Genomic DNA, 10,782 nt, shown 5'->3' with positions numbered 1-10,782 from the left:
TCCAGCCATCCATCCATCCATCCATCCATCCATCCATCCATCCATCCATCCATCCATCCATCCATCCATCCATCCATCCATCCATCCATCCATCCATCCATCCATCCATTCATTCATCGCGGCTCTGGCTACGAGCTCTACAGTGTTCTTCCACTGCCGGAGTGGGGAAGAATGGGGCAGTGAGGCACGTGATCCGTAGCCCCGGGAAGCAGCGAGAAGCGGGCGGGAGGGACGCTGTAGAGCCACGAGCCACCTTCATCCCCACTCAGGCAGCAGAGCAGAGAGGAACACCTGGAGCAGACATGTTTGTTTGTTCAGGGTCAATTTTGCCGCATGGCCCAGGCAAAATTCAGCTGTTTTGACCATTAAAGTGCATTTATTAAGGCAAAGTTAAACTGAGACACACCTTGACTATAATGTCGAGTAAAATAATTGTTGTTAAGTGTTATTCTTGTTAGATTTCTAAGAACTGTAACAGACAGTCCTCCCAAGTGTGCTCGCTTCACTCAGCTGGTGCAGGTGGAGGAGCGCTGGAGAGCTAGCGGCTTCGGCCACAATGGATGGATGGATGGATGGATGGATGGATGGCACCGCCCAGGTGAAATAAAGCTGTTTTGACCATTAAATAAATGTGACGGGTCAGCGTTGACACATAATAAATGCGACTTATACGTCAGAAAATACAGTAAGTTTTGGAGCTGAAAGACGGCAGGTGATGTGCATTCCTTTAGGAACGCTGGACCTTTAAAATGAGAAATTATTTAAACTCTCTAACATATCACAAAATCTTTGATTATATACGTTTTGAAATACTGTGTGCATTTATGGGTAACTGTTTGTAGCAGTAGATGGGAGCTCTGCAGCGTGAATAGAATTTCAAATTAAACACGTTTAACGATTGTTTCCAGGTTTATTTCAGTTTGTCGTCCTTCCTTCAACACCCCCACCCCAGCACCTCCTCCCAGTTTGATCACAGCTGCTTGTTGTGCACGTACAGTTGCAGGTTTCAACTCGTCTCGTCGGATTCTTGTGTTTTTGTTTCTTTCTCCGTGCTGAGTTTTCTTTTCTCCCTCGTCGTGCAACACCTGCTCACGTATTCTGGATTTCTGCTCTGAATTAGAACCCCCCCCCCCCACACACACACCCTTTGCAGCTGCTTTAGATTTACTTCAGCTGAAGTTATTTGTCTTCGCTTGTTTGCCTCCAGAGTTTTAACTCTGCATGTGGATCTTCGACTCTGCTGCACGTGCACGGCATCTGCCTGTGTTCAAATAAAGATTTGAGTTGAAAAGAAACGTTTGCTGATGGTCATTGTGTCTGAGCATCCTGGGTTCTTTTTTTCTTTCTTTTCTTTTAAGAACATCTCAAAGAGCATGAAACAATCTGAGGAAAGCAGCTCCTTCCTGTGTGTTGGGCTGCAGGGCCATCAGCAGCAGGTCAGAGGAGATTTCAATGTGAAAAAAACAACTCTTAAATATGGCGCAGAAAACTAAACTGATTTAGGTGCTATACATTTTGCAGATCCAGAAAATAGTGTTTTCTAAAATTCTTCTTCTAAGAAATACAGGGTTGTTTTTTTTAACCCGTCCCTTTCTGGCCTCGGCCTCCTTCCTGTGACTCCATCTGGACGTTTTTCCTTCACAAGTATCTTTTTACTTTTAATTTCTTCGAGCAGCCATGCTTGCTTCTTCTGTGCTTCTTATCTTTATCCCTGAGCCGGTTCGTGCTGAACTTTACTTCAACGGCGCTGAAAGTGAAAACAGTATAAACAAAACCTTGGCAGGAGAAGCAATCTCCCTCCTCTGAACCCAACCGGTTCCCCTCGTTCCGCCCAATCACACTAAATCCTTCAGAACACCCTCTTCTCTCCTCTGGCCTGTGGAGGAGTTGTTTTTCCTCCTCTGTCAGGTTTCATATTTGCTGATCTCTGGTTGAGATACAGCTCAGTTTTGAAAGGACCACACGATGATCTCAAAGATTTATCTGCATCATCTGAACGGTCTGTTCATCGTACGAACAGCCTTTGAATATTTTATTTATCAAACCTCAATCATTTTGATCATACACCATTATGTTGTGGGGATCAGAAAAACGCATGTGCTTTTTCTGTTTTTAATAAAACCTTGTGTCAAACTCAAGGCCCAGGGGCCAAATATGACCGTTCTCATCGTCTCATCTGGACCCCAAAATTATATTTTAGATGTAAAATCATTTTAATCACCTTGTTTTACTTTAAAACTGAGCATAAATCTCAAACAACTGGACAACTCTGAAGCCAAGAAAGGTAGTTTGAATTTTTCCCTAATCTTTGATTTTGATGTGATCAGAACAAAGATCAAATGAGACCAACAAAACTCTTGAGGAGCCTGCAACCAAGAGAAGGTGTCAGACATGACTGTAGGTAACATTTTGACTGGAACTGGACCACGGGTTGAAATTAATTTTTAATTTTAGCCCCTTTTGCAAATGAGTTTGACACCCAAAATCTCCTGAATACCTTTAAGTGAATCTAATAAACTTCAGTTCTTCTACCGAATGACTAAAAGCTTCACATCCTTAAACCAGTTCTTCAGGTTTGCTGCAGTGTGTTACCAGACGCTGCTTGTTTTAGTCATTCTCCCAGAAAACGTCACTTTCTTCAAGGTTGAGTTATGGCCATGTTGTTGTGGCTGGAAGCATTTTGAGAACTACACTTTGTGGTGCGTTTGAGGACAGTCCGACATCTATGAACTGATAGCCCTGCAGACAAAAAAAAAAGGCACAAGGACACTGTGCCAAATGATGTATCGTTTGGTTTTATCACCTAAAATCTCAGTTTGGCGTGTCCCTGAACGCACCGCCAGGTAAATAAAAACTGAATTTTAATGTGACCATTTTTGCATGTTTACCAAAATGATGAAAGTGTTTATTTTATTTGTATTTATTTTTTTATTAATAGCACATTTTAAAAAAAGGTAGTAAACAAAATAATCTAAACTGGAATTAAAAAATTTAAAGAGAAAGAGGAGCCACGAAAAGCTGAATTTTTTTTTGGTAAAGTTTAATGTTTTAAAGCTTGTCTCTCACTGAGCTGCGACTCTATTCCTGAGTTTCCAAAAGGTTCCGGTTTTCCTTTTTATATTATTGGTAATGCCTCCCTCATGTTGCAGGAATTTTGAATATGTTCAAAGAAAAAAAAAAACATGCTGTGACAAATTCTATCAAAATATTCTAAAGTTGTCGTGGGAGTCTGGAAGCAGATCTGTTTAGTTTTTGTGGATTAAAAAAAAAGTGTAAAATATGCAACAACCTCTGAAGGGTTTTAGTTTATATTTTCTTAAACTGATGAAAAATTAAACGGTGATCAAATTACAACAAGATTAAATAAAGACAAAATCAAGCCCATCAGTTGCAGGAATGTCTCCATTTATTTGCAGTTTTGTGCTAACAAGTGGTCAAATTTAATTTAAAAAACGTGCACCATTTGTGTCTCCAAGCAGTCGCAGCTCCATGAGATACAAACGTAAGGGGTTGTGTGTGTGCGTGACATGCAGTCTTTTCCACATGTACTTTTTGGTCCCCAGTTTGATCCAGTTTTGTCTTGATTAAACAGTCATTCGGGTCACTTTTCTCCCTCGCAGACGAGGTGAGAGTCAGAGTTTCTCCCTCCCGTCTGACGGCACGAGAAGGCGCTTTTGAGGCCGGTTGAGTCCAGCTCAGGGGTTGTTGATGATCTGCCTCGGCCGGCCGTAACCAGTCATGCCGGCCTGGGACGCTCCTCTATTCGTGCCCATCTGCAGACCGATGACGTTCCTGCCTTCGTTCAGCTGATCTTCCGAGAACTCCCTCCGGTTCTCCTGAGACTTTCTGCACAAACACACCCAGGCAGGCATCCTTCAACAGATCATCCCTCACACCTTGTGTGGTTTTCAGCTTTTCACAGACACATTGGTTTACATGCGAAGAGGAGAAACATGCACAAACTTACTTAGGGAACCAGTTGGGATCTCCTTTGTATTGCCCATCATTCTTTGTGACAGCCAGACTACCCAGGGACAGCAGAGTCCTCTGGACGGCAGCCAGGTCTTTGCCTGTAGACAGGAATCAGTCTCACATGAATAAATACACAGGGAGGAAACAAAACTGGGCTTGTAACATTTTACAGGACCACAGTCACAAAACGGCCGACGTGTGAAGAAAAAAATACAAAACCAGAGGAGCTGCAGCTCAGTAATGCGATGAACTGACAGCATTAGTTGTGACTACCCGCTCATGGGAATAAACAAGTCTGTGGTCTTACCCTCAAACAGGTCTACGGTCTGGAACATGTCCGTTTTGATGACTCCGTAACTTTCAGCAGCTTTGAGGAACATGGAGATTTGCTCCATTTGTTTGAAGGCCATGGTGGAGGTTTTGATGGTCTTGATGGGTTTGTTGGCTCCATGCAGGCTGTTGATGAGCTCACAGAGCACCTGCAGACACCCAGAAGCAGCATGTCCCTCTCATTACTGTTGCCACCAGCAAGAATTACAGATAATTACACACTCACAGAGCCAACACTCACACATCCATCCTTGAGCCATGTCTGGAAGCCAATCTTGTCCGGCTGAGGATGGCCCACTCCTGGGCCACACTGAGCTACGATCCACGCCACCAGTCGCTCCTCCAACTCCGGGTCGTACTTCTTATCGATCTTACTCTGAACCTCGCGGCTCAGACCGTAGGAAGGTCCTTTGTTTGCCATGTTGGATCCTGTTGGGAGTGTCAGATTGTTAGCATTCACAACCAAACTCCTGATCTGCTGCACACGCCCTAAACTACTGGCATGCTGTCAGAACCACAAATGATTTAGATCCTCTCCGGTGAATCAGTGGTTTCTTCTGGCTATCACAGGGTTTTATGTTTATGTGGAGCTTTTTGTTGTAAAAATCTCTTTGAATTTCCTCAGTTTGGAGAAACAGGAGTTTTAATCTGACCAGATTCACAAGAGAACGGCTACTCTGAACAGGACCTGGACCAGTGGTGTCCAGTCCTGGACTTTGAGTGTAACTGTCCTGCATGTTTTAGGTGTTCCTCTGCTCAAACACACCTTATGTGAATCAATGGTTGATTAACAGAACATGACAAGGTAATTCAACAACTGAACCAGGTGTGTTGGAGCTATGAAACCACTAAAACATGCAGGATGGTGGCCCTCAAAGACCAGGATTGAACACTCCTGGTCCAGTTCCTCGACCTGCATGGTCTGCTGCTGTCTTTAGACAACTCTAGTCTAAAATGATTCCTATGAACATAAAGCAAACAGCAGAATCTGATAACTACTTCTTCTTCTTCTTCTTCTTTTGGTTTTTATTGGCAGTTGGCAACCAACTTAAGGAGCATTTACCGCCACCTACAAAACTGGAGTGTGGTCTTCAGTGATGTCAGAGGGAATTCAACACATCAAATGATGTGTATGAATTTGATAACTAGAGGAAGAAGAGAGGGATAAGGGTGTGATGTCAGCAGGGCTGATTAGCAAATGAGAAACAGGCGAGTAGAGAGAGAGATGACTCCAGCAATCACTGAAGGAAACAATGGGCCAGAACTGCAGGATAAATTAATCAAGAATGCAAAAAAACTTGGTAACAACAACAACAAAAAAAAAGACTGAATATGAATATTGGGGAAATGTGGTGCAGTGGGAGGACAGTGGTTTTAGAACCAGAAAGTCACAGGTTCAACTCCCAGCCATGCTCACATGTTGCGGTGTCCTTGAGCAAGACATCTGATCCCTAACTGCTCCACTGGCAGCTTATCTGCCCGCTGCTCCACTTGAGCACAGCCTCGTTCACAAGACGCCTCAGTCCGAGACTGAGATGTGTTCTGGCTGCCTCGGTCCATTCAGAAGACACACCGAGGAGGTGAGTGGGGTCGGAGGCAGACTTCCTCTGATGAGTCTCTGTGCCTCCAAGCAACAGCAGCTGACCGACGTGGGAAGGAAAAGGAACAACCCAGAGGAGCTGCGGCTCAGTAATGTGATGAACTGACAGCATTAGTTGTGCCCACTCATGGGATTAAACAACAAAGACAGATTACAGAGGGAACACTGATGATGGTGCACAGCAGCTCTGTAGTTTAAAACAGATATTTAAACCACAAACAGGATCACTAAAGTGAGTTACTTCATTTTAGTAAACAACACGAGGGAGCTGTCCGACACATTTAATGCATCACGCGCCGCTTCAGCCCAGAAGAGTTCTGCTTCACGCCTCTCTTGGTTCTACTCGAAGATCACATCTGAGCGGGATGTGACGGCTTCAGCTGTGACATGAAGGAAGGAAGGAAGCTTAAAGACGGGCTGGTTTGTGCATCCCTTTTACAGAACTGTCTTCTGAATATGCCTTACATCTCACGTGTGTGGTAAAAATATGGAAAAAACAAACAAACTGCAACCCAGAAACTCAAAGCTAGCCATTAGTTTGTCAATATGTTCAGAAGTAAAACTAGTTCATGTCATTTAAAGAGCCATCTACAACAGGTAAGATACTAACTGTTCATAACTTTGATCTTCAAAAGATCTAATTTACTTTCTGGTAAGAAAGTGATGCCGATCTTATATCCAAGTTGTGCTGAACATTAAGATACAAGCAAGAGCTGATAAAGACGTCAAGATGTACAAAGTGTGGTCACTTAAAACGACAGATCTAAAAAGGTAAAAAGAAATGAGCTTAGTGATCCATGCATTGTCCCAGCCACACCAGTGATAATTATCCAACAAAGACGTTTGAACGTCTCGCAGAATTACAGCCCTGCTGCTCTCCAAGTCATAATGTTGAGCCCGTCTCTCTTATTGCTGCTGCATGGACTTCCTGTCTGCAGGGCCGCCCTGCTCCCTGCATCCTGTTTGCTCATTCTGCTGTCACTTCCTTCCTGTTCCTGACAAAAGGTGACCAGAAACAGAATGCACTGTTTGTCACTATGGGAACAGCCTTTAGCAGATAAGCACTACATCCAGAGAGCTAAATCAGTAAATACATCGATATTCAGAATGTTTTGTTTTAGATGTAAACTTCAGATAAACGCGTTAAGACGACAGGGTTTGAGCTGATGGGGGAAATTCTTCCTGCTTTTCTTTTCCCTTCACTTCCTGTACAAAAAAATATAGAACACTGTTGACTTTTTTTTTTACATTTGCATATTTGTGCGAGCATCTGTTTTACATTTTTAGCTGGAAAACAAGGTTCAAAGCCAGTGAAGCACGTTGTTTTTTTTCCTCCACCACTTATCAAAGCAGAGCCTCGTCAGTCCAGCTCGACACGTGATGCTGTTTGACAAATCCCCCACACATGACATCACTCGTCTCTTTTCAGTGGAAGATGGACGTGTTTGATATCTTCCAGAACCAGTTTGTTGTTGCAGGAACGAGAGCCGAAGCACAACATGGAAGTGTTTCTCAATCACTGGAGGCCTGTGCTGTCCCGGCACGCCCGGGTGACACAGCTGCAAACATCAGGGACTGATCCGAGCAGATTTTTATCAGAGCTACACTTTGAATCTCCCATCAGGCTGTACTGATAGTTTAAAAACATTAGTGGAGCCAGTCTGTGTTCTGACTGGGAGTGCTTACAGAACATCTTGTAGCCAGAGCCACGCCGTGACCCTGGTGTTTGTGCTGCCGACGTCAAAAATCAGCCGTTTTTAAAACTGAAGGATCGACACATTTAGGCGTCGTGCTCCTCGTCCTTGTCGAACTTTCTATAAATGTGAGGTCATTCTACATCTTCCTGAACTCATGTGAACTTTGTGCTCCAGTCCTCGTTAAATTGTAACGTTTTATTTTTTAAACCAGGCCAGTGTAATCACATTCTGCAGGCTTGTAGTTGTGTCTGGTCCCGGTACGTCAGCAGCACAGAGATGTCAGGCTACTCTCAGCTGCTTTATCTTGAAGTAGCACACTCTCAGTTATTTTCCAGACAAAATCTTAAATCTTTAATGGGATAGTTCTGTAGAAAGGTAAACATCTTACCTGTTGTAGATTGGCTATTTGAGCAACTTCAGTTAGGAGAAACAACCTCAATCTTACCAGACCGGTAAACTAAAGCAGGGGTGTTTCTTTTCAATTATGAATTTTGGGGCCGGACGGAGATTATCCAATGGCCACTTTTGGCCCTCGGGCCATATGTTGCCCATGTCTGTGCTAAAGGCTAGTCTTAGTGAAGCAGGACTGAAGCAGGCTGCTGCTTCATTTTAGTGTTTTGGAGAAAGATGGCAGCGGTCCTCTTTAGATGTTCTTAGGACGAGCTGTCATCTCGTTAATCTGGCGAAAATTAAACTCTTACAAAATAAAACTTCCATCTCAGAAAATTCAAAGTGGTTTAATCTAATGCCATTTTACACCACTTTATAGAAATGTGGTTGTTTACATTAAAGTCTTGCTAGTGCATGTGTCAATCAAACTCAAGGCCCGGAGGCCAAATCTGGCCCTTGTTAACATCTTTTCTGCCCCCCCACCCCAGAATGATATTTTAAATGTGAAATATTTTATAGCTTCTAAAGAAGCTAATAAATGCTTCATTTTGTGCAGACTTTTCGTGACAGCTGGCCAACTTTGAAACCAGAGAAAAGTTTGGGTTTTTCAGTAATCTTATATTTTGATGCGGAAAGAGAACAAACAAACGAGATCGATAAACCAAGATAACGTGTCAGGGTTCTGACTCGAGTTAATGTTTAAACTAAAACGGCTCCGTGGCTTGGACAGAGTTGTTAATGTGGCCCCACTTTTGTAACGAGTTTGACACCCCTGTTTGTTGCACTTCTTGACGCACGTCCAGCCGACATTGATTTCTTTCAGAACAACGAATGTGCATTTGATGGTGGTCTAAAAAGTCTTTATGCAAAACATTTTTGAGAACATCCACTTTGGCCTCAGCTCAGTCTGGTGAAGATTCATTTCCGTTTCTCCAAACGGAGGCCGCTCAGAGAGGCTGCAACTTCCCCACAGAAATGTTTCTCTTTCATTCACTTTCATCCTTTCGTGCTGTAAGAAAACCCATCGTTCTACGTTTCAACACCAGATGTTCCGGTTTCATTCAGTGTTTGCTCAGATCCACGTCCATCATCGTTTGACCTCTCCTCTGCTCTGCTGAGAGGCGTTCCTCAACTTGTTTTTGCGAGCTTCACCTCTGCAAACACATTTTGACTAGAGCTGATACTGATCTTGGTTTTAACGGATCTGACGGCTCCAGTCTTCTGCTTCCTTATCTTCAAAGATGAAAAACAAAAGTCACGTAGGACTCCTTCCCAAACACGTGACCAGAATGCTGAATCCACTTCCTGAGCTGAAAGTTGAGTTAATGTTTTGGAACAGGATAAGTCAGACTTGTTAACATTCCTTGAAACCTTTGAGCAAATAAAGAGAAGGTAGATGTGTTTGGTTCACACAGGAGTCGTTAAACATTAACTTTTAGAGGTTCGACATGTGCAAGGAGGAGGGTGGGGTGGAAGATACCGGTTCTGTTCAAGCTTCCTGTCTGGAGTAGACACAACTCTTTTTGAAAAGTTAGCAAGAACCCAGGGAGGTGAACTGAAAGAGGAGGCCCGGGTGTGTGTGTGTGTGTGTGGGGGGGGGGGGGGTAGAAGAGTAGCTTACCTTGTGTTGCCTCCAGGTGAGTAGAGGTGAGCCCGGCCTTGTGTTCACGCTCTTCCTCTCCAGCTCAGAGCAGACTGACTGAACTGCCAGCTCAGAAACTCCAAACACCCCCTTGTGTGAACAATATGACTTGACATCCAGAGAGAGGGAGAGGCGCCTCCTCTCATGTCACTCCTCGACCCGCCCCTGCTCCTCCTCCTCCTCCTCCTGCATGCCACTCAAAATGTTATTCCTTATTTAGGAAGAAGGCAGGATGGAGAGGAAAAAAACCAGAACATGAGACTTTGTAGTGCGGTGTGGTCGCTGAGAAGAATTCCTAAAATTTCCTTCTGCTCCACTGGAGGAGGAGGGTTATGAGGGAGGGGGTGATGTCCTGGTGGAGAGGAGTTTGAGAGCTGAGAGCGGTCAGACTCGTGTAGGAGATGGTTTCTTGTGCTAATTTGAACTAGCTTTTTGTTTGTGGTTTTCTGAAGCCTGACTGAAACTGAAAGAGACAGCCCCCCCCCCCCCCCCCCCCCCACACACACACACACACACACTACCTCCACGAAAGGAAACAAACAAGAAAACAAGAGAAACAGGTCACGAGATCTTTTCTCAGCATAAAGAGAGCCCAGTCTTGTCTCTGTGCATTGTTTCAACAGGACAACAAGGAGACCCTCCCTTCTTCAACCCCCCCACCACTTTAATGATTGGTAGCAGGAAGCCAGGACCTGGCAGGACCTGGCAGGCTCGTCACTCATGATGACAAAGACTGTCAGGACCTGGCACTGTTTCTGAAGTAGTCAGCCATGAAGAGGTGCAGAGAAGCTGGAAAACATTTTTAATAAATCGTCCAACTTCTGTCCTGAGATTGACTTTCAGTTCCATCAAACCACCGATGGAGACTAGGGAACGGTTCCTCTATAGTTTTCCTCAACAAGTCTTAAAACCTGGTGTGAAATGTCAGGCCGGCAGCCAGCTGAAAACTTCTGCACAGATACAAAGTTTGTTTTCTCAGTCATCCAGGTATATAACAACAAAAAAGGTTGAATCATGTCATCTGGACTTCGTTTTTTTTTTTTTGTTAAAAAAGAAACGTTTCGCCCCTCATCCAAGAGGCTTTGTCAGTCTGAGGCCTAGCCATCTGGTATTACCCAGAAGCCACCCTGACTCTTGTGTTTCAAGCCTGT

At 44.0% G+C, this 10,782-nt stretch overlaps 1 protein-coding gene across 1 annotated transcript; it reads right to left on the bottom strand.

Annotated features, from left to right (window-relative positions):
• Window positions 1-3,160: 3,160 nt before the first annotated feature.
• On the bottom strand, window positions 3,161-9,743 carry LOC119420664 (transgelin). Its single transcript, XM_037688089.1, has 5 exons — window positions 9,611-9,743; window positions 4,544-4,731; window positions 4,280-4,451; window positions 3,968-4,070; window positions 3,161-3,846 (listed from the first exon to the last, which is right to left on the bottom strand). The coding sequence occupies exons 2-5, from the start codon at window positions 4,721-4,723 to the stop codon at window positions 3,696-3,698; spliced, it is 606 nt and encodes a 201-aa protein (XP_037544017.1). The 5' UTR covers window positions 4,724-4,731; window positions 9,611-9,743; the 3' UTR covers window positions 3,161-3,695.
• Window positions 9,744-10,782: the final 1,039 nt, after the last annotated feature.

Source organism: Nematolebias whitei, chromosome 14, assembly GCF_014905685.2.
Source record: "Nematolebias whitei isolate Nwh7 chromosome 14, NemWhi1, whole genome shotgun sequence".
In the NCBI taxonomy this organism is placed as follows: Eukaryota; Metazoa; Chordata; class Actinopteri; order Cyprinodontiformes; family Rivulidae; genus Nematolebias; species Nematolebias whitei.
Note: the sequence above shows the minus strand (reverse complement) of the source record. Positions and strands in the feature narration are given on the sequence as shown.